General features: G+C 39.7%; 2 protein-coding genes across 2 annotated transcripts; one reads left to right on the forward strand and one right to left on the reverse strand.

Moving 5' to 3' along the window:
• The first annotated feature begins 789 nt into the window (after positions 1–789).
• CUNH10orf88 (chromosome unknown C10orf88 homolog) lies at positions 790–5,776 on the forward strand. The gene is made up of 5 exons (XM_035896585.1): positions 790–994; positions 1,567–1,579; positions 1,667–1,773; positions 2,521–2,990; positions 4,031–5,776. The coding sequence occupies exons 3-5, from the start codon at positions 1,702–1,704 to the stop codon at positions 4,257–4,259; spliced, it is 771 nt and encodes a 256-aa protein (XP_035752478.1). The 5' UTR covers positions 790–994; positions 1,567–1,579; positions 1,667–1,701; the 3' UTR covers positions 4,260–5,776.
• Positions 5,777–6,964: 1,188 nt separating this feature from the next.
• Positions 6,965–15,294, reverse strand: CUZD1 (CUB and zona pellucida like domains 1). Its single transcript, XM_035896590.1, has 8 exons — positions 15,213–15,294; positions 13,217–13,382; positions 12,835–13,049; positions 11,578–11,728; positions 10,262–10,485; positions 9,258–9,430; positions 8,226–8,611; positions 6,965–7,890 (listed from the first exon to the last, which is right to left on the reverse strand). Exons 1-8 carry the CDS (start codon positions 15,292–15,294, stop codon positions 7,605–7,607), a joined length of 1,683 nt encoding a protein of 560 aa, XP_035752483.1. The 3' UTR covers positions 6,965–7,604.
• Between the last annotated feature and the right edge of the window lie 1,060 nt (positions 15,295–16,354).

Here is a 16,354-nt window from a genome sequence, read left to right on the forward strand (position 1 = left end):
CGCACTGTCTGGCCCTCCTCTGACCGGCAACGTCGTTCTCTGTCTGTGTATCTGTAAGGTGCTCCTACGGGTAAAGACCTGATGTCTGCACCACGAAAGCCACCCAGTTTGGTCTTTCTTGAAGGTCTGTGCAAAACTGGGGAATGGGCGTAGGCACTGCAGTCGCCTGGGGTAACCCTGGTGTACCCCTCACGGCTGCTGCTGGCTTGCACAGCTGCTTCTATCTTTGACAAAAGATAGAAGGCTGCAGTTCTGCTGGTTACTTTTTCGTTCTTCTGTAATCAGTGAAATGTTATATTCAGTGAGTTATAAAGTGCTACTCCGAAACTCTGTTGTGTAAGACTACAGAAGGAGTTAGGACAGCTGCAACTTCTCTGCATCGTTAAACCTTTCTGGATGACAGATCCTCTGTCTCTTAAGCAGCTCTCTTTTAGCTGATTTGTACCAAAAGATCTCTTGTCTCTTTGATTTGTAGTCATCTCACACTTCATGAACAAGAGAGAAAATGAAAAAAAAAAAAGGGTTTGTTTTCCCCTTCAATACTTCTTTCCATGGTTTGCCAGGGGAATTAAAGCAATGTCTTCTCTTTTGTTTTTAAGTCATTATATGGCACATCTGCTTAATTAGCTAAATAAAAACAGCCGACTCAAGAGCCTCAGGGAAGATGTGTGAATAATGTACTGAACCGCAAAAGCTTCTCTAGTAGACAATGTATGTACACATACAAATCCGTTTTTGCATATGTACCCAATAAGATTCAATACAAGTTGAGTATAAGCATTAAAACTGCTATACCACATTAGAAATATGTTCCACTCAGTCTTGTTTCTTATCTAAATATTTACTGATATTGTGTATTTCTACTAAAGAAAAAAGTACTTTATATAGTGATGTTACAGCTTGTTTATTTTATTTTTCTAGCGAAACTGAAGAGGTTACTTTATACAGGAAGTACCTTAAGTTCGAATGCCCCGCAGCCTCCTGTAGAATTAAGGTAGGGAATTGAACAGAATTGTTTTGTTTTTCTTTGTCTTTTTAATCAGTTTGCTAGATTTCATTGCTCTTAGTCAAATTGTTTTTATACACTTTGTGTAATTTAAAAATCTGTTAAATGGTACTTTGTCTTGATATGAGAGTTCTCCTTTTGAATTTGTATCACAGTTTTCTTTTTATGAAGACTTAATATGAGAAAGGTGGTAACCTCTTAGAGGAAAAAAAAACTTCATAAACTAGACAAGCTGCAGATAATCAACAGTCTTTGTGTAATTAGAACTGTTAACTCTGATGCGGTTCAATAACCTTATGAAAATCTTATGGCCGCTGCTCTTAAGTGTTTAGAAGATCAAGGCCTGATTTATCTTTGGGTCATGCAGGCACCTCTGTTCCTATCAGAATTTTCTGAAAAATAATAGCCAGGAGAAATCGATTTAATTTCTCTGGAAAAGAGTTCAGCATTGTTTTTCCTAAGGTTCAAAGAATAATCCATTGTCCCGTACATCAAAAGAAAACATGAAACTTCTTTTTTTTTTTTTTTTTTAACCAATTTTTTTTTCCTTCTTGCAATAGCTGCTTTCCATTGGTGAGAAACAAAGAGTACTCATCAGTAAAATAACTGTACAAGTGAAAACAGTGTCTTCAAAACTAGCAACTGATTTTCCTTCACTAGGCTCAAGCATAGATCTAGACAGAGTGCAAACTATAATGGAATCTATGGGATCTAAGTTGTCTCCAGGTGCTCAGCAACTCATGGACATGGTCCGATGTCAGCAGAAAGTAAGTCATTGTGCTTTTCCATGAACATAAATAGTACTGGTCTGTGACCTTCTGTAACAGTTAGGTGTGTTCTAAACTGATTTGGCAGAAAAGGTTTGTTTTTTTTTTTTTAACCCAAACTTTCTGCCATTTTAATCCTGGTTTAGCTATTGCCACCCTTAAATAAGGAGTGCAATGAATAAAGATTGTGTACTGAAGGAATCACTGTGCATACACAGAGTTAAGAACTCTGCATCATCATCATTTTAAGCTTCGCTGCCACCCTCCTCTCCTTTTGTTCATTTCTGTTGTCACTGCTTGTCAAGGCGCGTTCCCTGTAACATTTGGGGTTGGTTTTTGGGCTGGTTTGTCTCCTTTGTGGTTATTAAAAGTGTGTCACCTTCAACTAAAGGGAACGTGCTCTTACAGAGCATTTATTTGATTTAGATCTTAATCCTGCGAAGTAGGTTTTTTCAACAGAATCCTGAATCCATCTGATGTGACTTATGTTCAGTCTTGGGGACGTAGCACGGTAAAAATGAAGTCAGTAAAACTGTTTTCTTACTTGGGGACTGACAAGATAACGAACGTATAAAATGTATGGGGAAAATCTTTCCCTGGGCTTTTCTCTAAGAACATAATTCAGAACTACTTTTAAAATCTTTACATAAAAAATGCCGAGTTGAAAAGTTGCCGTTGTTCTTATTGTGTAATTTCCAATGTATTTTAATGCTTAAATATTAATTGTATTGTTTTTCTTCCCCTCAGAACAGTTTACCTCTTGGAGACAAACTTAATTGGATCTTTGGGAAAAATTCAGACTTTGGAGGTAACCACGCAATAGATGGATTGCGCAGTGCAGCTATTCAGACATCACTAGATCAGTTAGCCAGTGAACCCTTGCCTGTTAAAAATCATTTCACAAGTGAAACAGCATATGAAGACGTAAAAATAAGTCATGATCTGAACACACAGGTACCTGAAGGAGGGAATACTTCCGATTCTGAAAGCCTTACTACCCAGAAAAATACAGTTGACCTCAGAAATGATTTTAAAGTCATGGGATCTTTGCATATGCAGGAACAAGCGAGCGAAACCCCAAACGTAGCTAATCCACAGGTGCTTCTTCCTTTTCTTCAAAACTTATGTAGTCAGGTAAATCATCTTCGGCTAAAAGATGGTGATAGGCGCTTTGGGAAAAATGCAGTGACTAAAGAGGAAGGCGTTCGGTGTGTCGGGTAAGTTAAGTTTGGTACACTTATTAAAGTAGTAATTTGGCTGTATTTATTGACAAGCTTAAAAAATAAAATACGTAATGTAAGCATTATGTATTATGTCAACTGACAGCAATAGTGAATCTTAAAATACTTGGTTTTGAAGGCTGTGTGGTGATGAACAAGGTTACGATTAATTCAGATTAACTAATTAATTCAGTTAATTCAGATGAGCTGCTTCAATGTAGGATTTTTTTCAGAAGAAATCCCAACATCATTCGTTGTTTGTAAACTGTGTCTTTTGCCTCTGTTTCACCTTTTATGATTAAAAAAAAAAAAGCATGGTCTTTCTGCAATCTCATACATTAATTAATGTATCTGTTACTACATTTTCATTTTGACTACTTCCTAAAATCTTAGATCTTCTTTTTTTTTCACACCGTGCCATGATTTTTCTGCTGTACTTAATCCCACTGATCCTTCCTGTCCCTCCTCGATTGTTGGCATTTACAGTGCAAACTTCACAGTAGTAACACACCTGGTGTGATACCTAAGGAACAATAGTGGAAATGGTGAGATGCAATAATGTAGCATAGGAATCTGGGTTTTAATGGAGCCTGAACATCTCCAGCTCCTGGGAAAGTGCAGTATTTTTAAAGAATGGAGATGCAAAAATAGAATTGCATAGTTTATAACTCTTGAAACACTTTAGCTGAAAAGAATAAAACCTGCCATACTGACAGAATTTGAACTCTGTATACTGTTGAGTCATGTGGCTTTTGTTAAACGTAACTAAGCTGTCTAAGGCATAGCTGAGTCTTTAAAAAAACAAGGTTGGAAGAAGATGATCATATACCCTAGTATGTTTATGAAAAAAATTGAGATTTAAAATGTGGCAGCTAGGCAAGGTATTTTACATGTGCTAAAAACCTAATACTGTCCAAAGTTTGTTGTCTAATAAAGGAGATTTTACATTTAAAAGGAGTTCAAGTGCCCAGATTTTATTGTGCCCCTTGTCATTAAGAAATAGGTTATACTTATTTTTATGTTTGCTCTTTTCACAGAGTAGAACAACAGCCTATTTGCTCCTATTTGGAAAAGATGATCTCAAAAAATATGGATCTGATGGAGAAAAAACTAATGGACTATATTGATTGCCAAATCCAGGCTCTTCAGACACATATAGATAATAAAATGGTTCTCTTAATGGACTTGGTTCAGAACTCAAAGCCAAACAAAATTTCACAAGCGCGCTATGATTCTAACGAGGGCTTCTCTAATGGAGAGAGATAGGTGTATATAGATATAGGATGTCAAGTACTTTAAGGGCAATTATACTTTACCGAGCTTAGTATTTATGGAGTTATAACTGTAAAGAACCTCAGTGTTGTTGACTTGCATCTTGTTACTGTAATTCTATCCACTGTTGTACACAGTTGTTAGTTTTATGAAAGATCTTAAGAATGTGTGTTTTTTCTAAATATAAGAATTTTGTATGCCCTTTGTGGCTTATTTATTTAAAGAGCATTGCTAAAAGCCATATGAAACAGTTTCACAGTTTTGGTTTGAACAATGAAGTACTCTAAATAAACTGAGTTACAGCTTATATTTTTACCTACATGTAAGCACTTTTTTATTGTCTTGATTTCTTGATGTATAACATGTACCAGTAGAACAGAATGCATTTTTTTTGTGCTTTCGGTGCATTTTAATGGCACTCCTGTTGAAGATGTTTATTACTCCATCTATGAGAGGAAGGGTAGTATTGGCAGTGTTTATTCAGACTGTTTAAGGAGTCAGGTTTAGAGACACAGGCTAACTTGAACGCCAGCCTGGGTTCTTTGAAAGCCTTGCTGGCTGTACAGGCACCTAAGTTAGGAATCTAGCTCCTTAAGTGATAATTAAAATAAGACTGTCATTGTACCTTTCCCCTCCTAAATTAATTGAGCCATGCAGGAACAACTGAAATGAATGTATACTTAGCAGACTTGTGTTTATCCATGTTTTGTTATCCTAAGAAAATAAAAGTATGTAATTTGTGGTTCCTTTCAAGGGGACCTCATTGCCAGATAGAACGTGCTGGCGTAGGATCTGCTGCATTTCACCAACCTTAGGCCTTAGTGCATCGTATTTACTCTAACCTGTTGGCGTCAGGTTTGCTGTCACTTGGGGAGGTAGAAACGTGACTCAAAGTCCCTCTTTTGCGGAAGGTCAAGCTTCACGTTTCTTTCTGTTTACTGCTCTTGGAATTCTGGGGTACACCATCTAACTTGGATGGTGTAGGGACCTAGTGGTAAACCCTTAGGCTGGGTGCATGGTCATTGGTTGTATTTGATGTCTTAAAATGCATTGAGCAAAAGCTGTTGATGGGGAAGCCAGTGTTGACTGAACAAGCAGCATAGGCACGTACAGTCTAGTGTCCAGTCTACCTAATGTTTTCTCCTCCAGGAAACGTGATGTCTTTTAAATAAGACTGTCAGATCTTAATGGTAGCAACCCACAGGAGTAGATTTTTGAAGAGAGGATAATTTGCTTTGAACAGACATTTCACAGTTGTCCCTCAGCTTAGCTCATGCCAGGTGCAGTTTCAAAGTGATATGTAAAGATAAAAAGAGAAATTTTTTTTTTTTGAACAAAGTAGTACCTAAATTATCTCATGCTTTACAAGTCACTTGACACCCATAAAGATAGTTTTTAGATGCTTTCTAAGAAACACCCTGAGGTAGGCACTTGCATTCTTTTTCAACTCAGTGATTTAGGATACAGTGCTAGAGAGTTTTTTTTAATTACACAAAAAGTTGCAATACGTTTTCAAGCGTTGTAGTCCAAGGCTGTTAGCTTATTGATTTTTTTTTTTTTTTTTTTTTTTTTTGGGTGGTTTTTTTTTTTTTTTTTTTCCCCCCCCCCCCCTCTGGGTACAAAAAAAAAATTCGGTTGGTTTGATTTTTTTTTTTTTTCCCCCCGCTCCCCTCTGAGTGACAAATCTGAATAGAAGTTACAAAAATTCAAAATATCCTGGCGTAGTTAGTAAGAGCTTTGGATTTTTTGGTAGCCATATCCTGCTTGACGTTTGGTGTGGTATTTTAGTATCACAACTACCACAATGATAATATTTGAAATCAAAACCACAAATGAAAGAGCGTAGAAGTTGTATTGTTGCAGGTTCGGGGTTTCTTCAGTGTCTGCTTTAGTGAGGGATTCTGTGTAGAGAAAAAAGAAAGTGGTATGTTTAAAGTTTCGAATACTGTGTCACTTCAGTAAAAACTAAATAAGCATTTTCTTCACATATTTTGGTTATGAGGAGTGGACCCACACTGATTGCAAATTCTGAATCTGTAGTACCAAAGAGTTGTACAAATTTGTAATAAAACAACTGTGCAGAAGCACATCGCCGTGTTAACAAATTCTTTGATATAGTTGCAGCCAAGTTTCTGCCAAGCGGTGCTGTTGTCTTTAGAACCGGATAGATGGGAGATGCTGAAGCAAAGCTGGGCAAAAAAGGTACTGGTGGTTCTAACCCTGTCTCTTCCAAGGGTTTACTAGCTGGTCCTTGGTAAAACTCATTTATTTTTTCTGTAAATTGTGAAAGATACTATGAAAATTAATGTGTTTTATAATACTTTGAGGGTGATCTATTTGCAGTTGAATCCTTTTCACATTATAGATGTGTCCAGTTTCTAGCATATGGATGCAAAATCTTTTGCTACTGAAATAAATGGGCACGTGTTTAAAATGCTGCTAGAGCTCTAAGAGGTTAGTAATTATTTTAAAAAGGAAGAAAATGTTTATTACTATTAAGAGCATGATTAGTGCTAAATACTGCTTGGATCTGACAGCTGGAAGCATGTGGCACAATGTGCTTTGCTTAGGTGAAGCTTTGTGCTCAGTAAAAGTTAGGAGAATGGGTGTAGTGGAAGCTGCAATACAAGCCCTTTAAAACAGCTCTGCCATATTTTGCAGTCTGCTCTACGTTAGTGCTCCGTACTCGGGCCGATCCGGAGCAGACTGCAAGTTGTGCTGAAGAGTGTGTCAGATGGGGCACTGAAGCTTAACTGTCTCCTGAACAGCTTTGCAGCTCTGACTGCTTTTGATTTCTGCTCCGGTGGCTGTCCTTCCCACGCTTTTGTTCTAGTAGGCAATAGGTACAGTGTGAGGATTTAACCTGGGGTGGCGTAAGTCACCTGTGTTTATCATTTGGCATAGCTTTTCTGTAGCACCCGCAAATAAAACTGAGTGGACTGTTGGAAGATACAGGGTTATAACAAAGCTCGACTGTGATTTGGAATGTGCTTTCTGAGTAGTCTGGGAGAAATGAGCCCCGGTCCCTATGTATGCTTCATCAAAAAATATCGCATTTGAAAATCTGAAATTTCTTGCCATTCATAACTTTTTCTGAATACTTAGTCAGATCCTGCACTACTTGTATAGCTAGGAGTGAGTGCTGCTGCTTCTGCTGCAAAGAACACGCCTGGATCCAAAAGGCCATCAGCCTGTTGGTTTGAAAAGTACGTCTCTGATCCCGCAAAACACAGGCGTCTGTTGGACCTGTGGCTCTGATGCCATGTTAACTCACTTATTTCATTAGTGAGAGGAAGGTAACGGGTGTACACCAAGGAAGAACTTAATCAGGTTCTTAATTTACGTATTGCTCTTACCGGAGTGATCAGCAGCCCTGAGATCTCTCTTCAGGCGGATGGGACCTACCACGGTATTAGTTTTCCACATGTATGAAGAAATGGCTCTTTTTTGCCTGGAGATACAGCCTTCGGTACAGCGAGAGTTTGCGTTGTTGCTGTCACAAATTAAAATATCACACTGGAGATAAACTGACGGAAAGCTCCGCAGGAACCTGAAGGCATTAAATTTGAATCTTCCATAGTGTTCAAGTGGTGGGTAGGTTACCACAGTGTCATCTTTACTGCAGCTGCAACAGAATTCACATATCTGTTAAAGTAGTCCACATAAAGTAATCATTCTTGCTAACTACTGTTGACTAACATCAGCATTTAGCCAGGGCATTGTTTTTACATGTGGGCATACAATGATGTGCTTTTTCCTTCTCCCCAGGGCAATGTAGTGCTTGCCTTCCCTACCTCTGTTTATGCAATGCCTTTAAATTTCTATGAAATTTAGCTTCCAACCACAGTCTGCTAAAGAAGGTAAGTGGAAGAGAGACCAAAATAAAAGAACTATGGTTGACACTTAGATTATATTTCCTCACATGTTAGGAGACAGTCGTAAAATAATTTAGGGTCTTACCCACTTCTGATTAAGTCATACGTTAGCGATCCAAAATCGGGTTGTGGAGATGCTGTACAGGTATCGACAAACACCAACAGATTTGGGTCGGTAGAACGAAGGCTGACTTGAGCAAAAAGAGTTTGGTTCAAGTCTACATAGTATGGGGACTGGAGTACAGGCCTGGAGAATGAACCTGAGTCATAGAATGACATGCTAACATTGTATCTTCCCACAGCGGTTGTGTTTTGGATGATATTATTTTTCGTTACGTAAACGACTTCTAAGGTTGAATTGTTTTCCATTTTGCATTTCACAATTATCTGTATGCTCTTTTGACGGGTAATAATGTTGCCAGTTGCAGAGAGAGAGATGATGTTGGTGTAAGTGATGCTCTGACCGTCATCCTGTAAAAGGAATCGTATGAAGTGCTCAGCTGTGATTACATGAGTAGTGCAGTTGAAAGCAGTTGTACTGAAGTTACAAAGCTGCCCAGCTACGCTTACCAGAGGCTCCAGAAACCTTTGAAATGTGAAACAGGTTGCAGCCAAAAAACCATTATCAACCCTCCTGTTTTTTCAAAACACTGAACCAACCTGTGTAGCAAAAAGATTAAGGAATACTGCATGGAGCATGGAAAGTACCAAAGCTACGCTCCAGCCATCCTTATCAGAAGAATGCTGTGAGCTAGCTCTTGGGAATCATCACATCTTAGGGTTTTTCCCCTTTCCTTGTGATGCCAGGGTAAGTGCTAGCTGTATCGCTTGCAGAGAATGTTGAAGTTGCATACCTGACACTGTGCTACTTCGGATAACCTGGGTTGGAGAGGGAATGAAACATTTGGGGTTAATTTGTGTGGATTCTCCTGGACTTCCTTTGTAAGGCTCATTGATCATCAGGTTCTTAAAGATGAAAAATCTTTCTATTTTAAGACTGGGAACACGCAATTCAATGAGCTAAATGAAAGTAAATCTGCTGTTACCTTATTGATAAATGCTTTTACGAGCTCTTATCATTGTTAGCCTCACATAACTTTTTTTACCCCCCATTTACCTTTTTAATTGTTCCACAGCTGTCTAATGGGAAGGAGAAGATCACCGAGTCTGTTACAAATGGGCTGCAAGATGGATCATTCAGCTGTAGGTTAGTCTCATTATAACCAAGGGAGGCCAGGTAAGACTTGCTCAGAACAATTTTCATGCTATCTGAAGAGCATGTAAGGAGTGCTGCCATTGAAAGAGAAATTAAAAAAGACAGAACAAAAAAACGTTACCACAAACTGTGCTGCGGTCATTTCTCTTAGTTGGTCTAGATCCTTGAACCTGTTGCGTGGTTCTTAATTTGTCAGTCTGAAACGGCTCCTGCGTGTTTGAGAAGTCCAAACAAAATTTCATGCTTGACTTCAAAAATGTGACATAAGCAAAAGCATGTAAAAACTCGTGCTGAAAGTTTAATTTTAAACCCAGTAACACAGAGTGAATTGCAGCCTTTATAAAAGGGAAAAGGAATGAAAGTGCTAGTGTGGACTGGTGGGTGAGGAAATTGATTTACGGCGAGCATCGAGGCCTTAGGGGGATTCCTTTTCCACCTTGGTTAATGAGATAATGGGCATGCAAACATGGAAAATAGTCCAGCTCCTTGGGAAAGGAAATTACAACACATCTGAACCCTGTTTGACTAACTAGCGCAGACCACTTTACTCAGGATCTTGGGGAACAAAACCATTTAAAGTAACCAGTCAGAAAGAGTTTATCTTTACATCTCTAGGATGGTAACAATGCCTGCTTTGTCCAAAAGAAGGAAAACCTCAGATTTTTCGTGGTGCTGGCCAGAAAAAAGACCAAAAAGTGAAAGATCAGGCTTTCTTTTGCAGATGAGTGGGTGAGGTAATGAGTCTAATGTGGGATTTCTACACATAAAGAGGGTTAATGACTACCAACAAAAAGGCTTAAATCCTCAGTATCAACTACCGGTTCTCTTCAATATTTATAAGGCAAGGGAAGAATCCTATGGGAGAACAAGAAATGGCATCCCATTGATGTAGCAAGTGTACTTACTGTCGGGCTTCACAGGGCCTGGCAGCAGAACACTGGTGTACTGAGCAGAAAATCCTCTGTAGGAGTTGGCGTAGTCTGTAGACAGCACAACTGTCATAACATTTGAGGAGGATTCAAACGTGGGCTGAGCACGACCACATACTTTTCCTATTAAGCCGGTGTTAGTGGTGGGGCCATCGTAGATTGCTGTGAAGTCAAACTGGCAGTTTTTGTCTAGTTCCAGGCTGTAGATAGGGAAAAAATAATTACGAGGAAATCAGAGTGTAGAGAGCACTGCTCATACTGGATAGAGGATCCAGCGCAGATGAACTGCCTGATGAATTCCACTCAACTAAAATAAAAGAATGGAGGGTAAAAGAACGCATAAATAGACATTATTAAAACCAAATAAAACATGGAAAACCCTCAAAGGCAAGAAATGCTTAATAAAAGTGTGATTCTGCTCCCCTTGAAATAACAAGCATTTTGCTATAGCTCTCAACAGAAGCTGGATCAGCTACGCTTCAATAGCTCTCATACTGTATATATTGATTGCTACTTGCTTACTAAAAATAACCACACCTTCATATATGTATGTTTATATATATATAAAACCCCAATCCTATATCTTAAAATAAAGACCTTTTAAAGTGTAGCGTTGACTTATGCAGGTATCTGAAACCTCTTGTGTACGCCACCAAAGGAAGGCTCTTGCCCTTTTTATCAGTCTGCCCGAGAGCTTCTCTCGGTGCTGGCTGCCCTTGATGAAGAGCACCAGCTGAACCGTGGTGGGTGGGTACCTCCCGAACGACATCTGCAGCCAGGCCTGGGGAGAACATACACCACACTGCGCAGAGTTCGTCGTCGCAGAGGGCAGTGGTCAAGGTAACGATTTCCTATAGAATCCTATATGTGCCACACTCAATTCTTACGCTGTATTCTGCAGCCTGAATAGCTCAAGAAATGTTCTAAATTGCAATTACAGCGCACATGGTGAGTTTTAAACATATGCCTTATGTAGCAAAAGCCTTATTTATACTGATGGATTTAAGTTCAGACCATTCAGGCTAGCTTAAAATGACCCTACACCTCCTGGGTAGTCACCTGAAATGCTTTCTGCGTTTCACTGACTGGCACTCCAGTAGCTACAGGGTAATGTACAGTGATGTGGAACACGTTGCAATGACTTTATCATGAGAGTCAGCAAAGCATGTTTGTTTTAAAAGTGTATAGATGTTCTGAAGGTTTGAAAGCACTTCTGCTTCCTGTATTTAAAGTAAAAAAAAAAACCCAAACAGAATGACAGAAGAGTAATAGAGCATTAGGGATTTACTCACAACAAATCCTGGAACTGCAATTTGATCTTCGAGTTTCTTGCTGTTTGTATGTGCCAGACACAATATGTAAATTCAGGGTAAGGTGCTGGGTAGTAAGGGCTGGTAATTGTCCCATTGGGACCAGTTAATTGCCCCCCACAGTTTTCAATTTCTGAAAAGAAAAGTAGATATATTGGTAGCAGTATATATGAGCTGTAAAAAATAATTAAGGATCTAAAGTTATGTAACTAGCAGGATTGTTTCTTTAGGATTCCATTCTTTTGGAAATCATTGAAGGTACTAAAGATAGAACTTCTACAGAGCATTTCAGGTCAGGTGGATGTTACGAAATGAAGCCCGTTGTTGCCATGGTATATCTGCGAGGCACAGTGTAATGCCGTCTGAGATGGCTGTAAATGAGTTTGCTTTGATACTGTGAGCAATTTAGTTACATCTACGTTTTGGGTAAATTAGGTGCCATCTTGAAAAACTGGCAATGAAGATGCTATATGAGCCAAAAGCAGCTCCAAGAGACTTCATATTGGAGAAATCTATGAGGCCTTGGTCATGATCTTTGTGGAAGTGCAAAATCTTCAAGTTTGACAGAAATTTACTTTATAGACAAAGGCAAAATAAAATCATCAGTGGAAACCTCAGGAAGACAAATGTAGACTAGAAACAGGGCACAATTTTTCAGCAGCAAAGTTAAACACTGGAGCAGCATAAACTAGGATGTGGTAACTACTCTAAAATTGAGGCTTTTAAGAGCATAGTACCATGCCACTCAGGTCAGCAGAAGCAGAGGAACTGGTCATGCACTAAGACTGATTTTATCCAAGCTATTCTTATGTTTTAAGGAAAAAAAAGTAAGGAGATTGTTGAATGAAAACCCTTACTGACTTCTGTGGCCTGTACTCAGCAGGACTAGATGGTCATAATTCTCCTTCTGGGTAAATGCCATAATATTTGCAAACTGAGCAAATGTAGTAGAAGCCTGTGAGTAGAAGTAGAGTCCCATAATGCTGCCTTTGCAGTCATTTTTCTGGGTAATATTGCACTTTCTAAGCTCTCCAGCAAGTGCACTATTGTTTTGCTGCCTCCTTCCTTCCACTTATTTTCCCCTCCACCATTCTCTAAGGGCTGAAGAACTGAGTGAGACTCATTAAAGATTCTGTTAATAGTCTCTAATTGCTGTCCTAAACTTTCCCTTAGTGAGAAAGTTTCTTTTAATGGTGCAATTCAAATTGTATTTAATGGCTGCATTAAGTTCTGACGTACTTGTTTCTGGTGAAAAGAAGTAGTAGAAGACGAAGAAGTTTCGTGTGAAAGCCACGGAGTTTGTCGTTATGACAAAAGTTAAACTGTCTGAAGAGGACTGAAGTACTGGAACTGCATCAGTGTTGTTGCATACTTGCCCAAGAAGAGGTGAATTAGTTGAGGGGCCATCATAGATTTTAATGCTTTCTGTATCACAGCTTGAAGAAGGAGCAAATCTGTTGAAAAAACACAGTGAGAGCTACCTAAGCTCACTGAGAGAGATACGGGACCTCTGGAATCCACAACACAGCTTCAATACAGAGAAATATTTGGACACAGTATTTTTCTGTGCTGTATTCTAATGGAATGAAACAGTACAAAAACATCTGGAGGAAATACTTACTTAAAATAGGAGAAAATGAGCCTAATTGTTTGATTTGTGTTCCTCTGAATTTGCCAGATGCAGTTTGCATTTGCCTTTAGCTCAATCCTTAACGGCTTGTTGGGCTCGTGAAGCGAAGCACCGCAGTGCGGCACACCTGCTGAAGAACAGTGACAACAAAAACCAGCTTGCAAGGATAGCTCTCAAGTTTTCCTCCTGCAATAATGTTTTATCATCCGCCATGCAAAAACCCTCCATCATGGAACAGACATGCAAAATGTACTATTTATTTATTTATATTACAGCAGTTTATGAAAGAATCAAATAGTAAAAGAGTATTGGAGAATGCTTCTAATCCTCATTTTCCTAGTAGCAGAGAAAAGAGGAGTTAGGGCAACCGATATCACAGATGAGCAAGACTGGAAGTGCCAAGTGACGCAGGACACCTCAGCACCTCGGTTCTGCAAGGCTGGCCACCACAAGCACCTCAAGCCTCCTGTCTTCCCCTACACTGAGTTCTGGTTCTGAGGTGCAGCCCTTGACTTAAAAGCATTTGGGAACCAAAAAGGCTTTTCAGATTTTAGCTTCTAGAGGACTATGTGTGGGATTACTCTCTATTTACTGCTGCTTGCAATTCTGACCCTCCATCTCTAAAAGGGTGCTGCTAAACAGGAAAGGCTTCAGAGGACGGCAACAAGGACGATCAAAAGTTTACGATAGCTTCCAGACAAGGAACCAGTAAGTGAACTGAAGCATTTCAGGTCAGAAAAGAGATAACTAGGGGGGAAAGGAGGTGCTAGAGGTCTGTAAATTCATGAAGAGGGTTAATACGAGCTATTCTCTTCCAGTACAGTAACTCAGTGGCCTGGAATGAAACCAGTACATTGTGGGTTTGAAACGCAGAAAAGGAACTGTCTCTTTGTACTTGGATCTTTGCTGCAGGGTGATGTGGATGGTAAAAATAAAACATAAAACAGGTCAGATCCATGAAAGAAAAAAACCTTTGGTAACTATTGAATGCAAAGGTAGCACTTCCTCTCTGTTTCAGAAATCCCAAACCACGTTTGTTGGTGACTGGGAGAGTATTCGGGGGAAGTATTATGCAGGCTTGTGTCTGTATTCCTGCCTGAGCATCCTCTGTTGGTTGTTACTGGGTGCAGGATGGCTAGCTGGACTTTGACTCAGTTCTCCTTTGAAGAACCACAAACCAACCATGGCTGACATCCCTAACGTCACTTAATGAATGTTAGTAAGTTATGAAGTAGTTGTGGTAATGGCCATTGTATAGGAAACTTTTTCTCATCCAGTTTGAGCATAAGATCTCCTTGCTACTTTAATATTAATCTAAAAATAACGGTCTAAAACAGCAGGAAGAATTTCCTATATAGCGTATGCAGTCCCAGATAAAAAGGTCACGCTTTCTGATGAACTACAGAGGGAAAAGAAAGGAGACACCTTTCTTGTCACATCTGAAACCTCCTTGTTGTAAGAACAAGGCCAGCTTTGCCCTACCCTCCTTCTGCATCCCTCCTGCAGTAATACTTCGTTATCCTACAGTAGCTCCCCCCATTAACCGGGTAAATTGCTGATTTGAGCACAGAATGGTGGTCCCAAATCGAGCAACAGATGAGTTTCTATTGTTCCTGATTGAACACAGGAAAAATGAACAAATCTCTTTTAAAAAGCAACTGTTTCCCAGTTAAGTCACTTTACTCCTGCTACTCCAACACAGTATTAACTGATAAATGCAAATTTCTGTTTCAGAGTAAAATATCTTCAGAATCAAATTCTTAAGTTAAAAATTTGCCATAAGGATTCATATATTGCAATTTTTTTGTTATTTACCATCTTAACGCTTGCTGGCACATCTGGGTGTTACTATTGCACAGCAGTACATTAAACTAAGGTGCACTTTTAGAGATAGGTTTAACATTTTTCCCTTCAGTAACCTATAACATAGCTATTGTGCAAAAATTAATAAAATTTCACAGATGGAGAAAAGACTAGATTTCCATACCCATGGATTCTATTGAGTTGTCTTCAGCGAGAGCTAGAGCAGCTACGAGAGGCAGGAGGAGGAGCTGTCTGAGCGCCTGCATTTTGGCAGCAGCTGGGGAGGTTTGGCTCTTCTATCTTTTATACCCCCAGCTATTTCCTAATCATCTTGTATTACGTGATATCACGGAGGGAGGGCTTAATCTCTCAGTTACTGTTTCTTTTTTAACAGATATAAATGAGAAAGCAACAGGTGTGCCCATTTTTTTTTTTGATATGTACTGCATGGAGTAAGTTTAACTGTGCTTTTGTCGGCTCCTTTGAGTTTGAAGCACGTTTTTCAGTTGATTTCATTGAGCGTCTGTTTGGGTGTGTTGAAATGAGCGGGAATGTTCTGGAAGGGATTGACGGACTCCCTTGGGAGACACGTTCAGCAGTTTGCTCCTAGCACTGCTCAGCAGGAGCTTGGTGTTTTCCCACCTTCATCTTGACACCGATCCTTTTGGGTCATACTGGGCAAATCATTCCCTGTCCTTTCTGGGGATTCCTCAGGTTGTAAAGTGCGACTATCGTAACAGAGTTGTTGTGAGTGATGATTTCCTATTGCTGGAACACGCACGGATGAACAAGGCCAGATTTATGTTAGTCATGGGTTTAAAAGAAGCAGATTGCACTGCAGCCACTTGGTGGATAAAACTTTTAGTCCCACAGTAGAATCTACAAAAAAAAAAAAAAAAAAGGACTCAGCCCTTCCCTCGGGAGGTAAGGAGGCAAGCGCAGTCCCAAGAGCCTCAATTCCTTCTAGCACGAGTCTAATGAGTACCTGTTCCAACATATTTACATGGCTTTGACTGTCTTTCCATAAGGACTAAGCTCTTGAAATCCAGAGTATTGCCTGCTGCAGCTGTGGATACCCAATCTTTAAAGCTTCTGGAGGTTGTGGTGGTGCCAGTGCCACAGATGTGCTCTTCCCCTGACCTTGCTTCGGTGCAGAACCTGCATGGTGTGTGAACAGCCAGGGTTCACGCAGGAGCCTGGCTGTGTGATTCTTTCCAACACTGAGAGCAGGCGTCCCACAGCTGTGCAAACAGGGTTCTTTCAGATTTACTAGAAAAGTCAAATTGCAGCACAGACCTTCTTGAAACCCATCCAGGTACTTCCATA

Source organism: Egretta garzetta, unplaced genomic scaffold (genome assembly GCF_000687185.1).
Source record: "Egretta garzetta isolate BGI_Z169 unplaced genomic scaffold, ASM68718v1 scaffold386, whole genome shotgun sequence".
Classification (NCBI taxonomy): domain Eukaryota; kingdom Metazoa; phylum Chordata; class Aves; order Pelecaniformes; family Ardeidae; genus Egretta; species Egretta garzetta.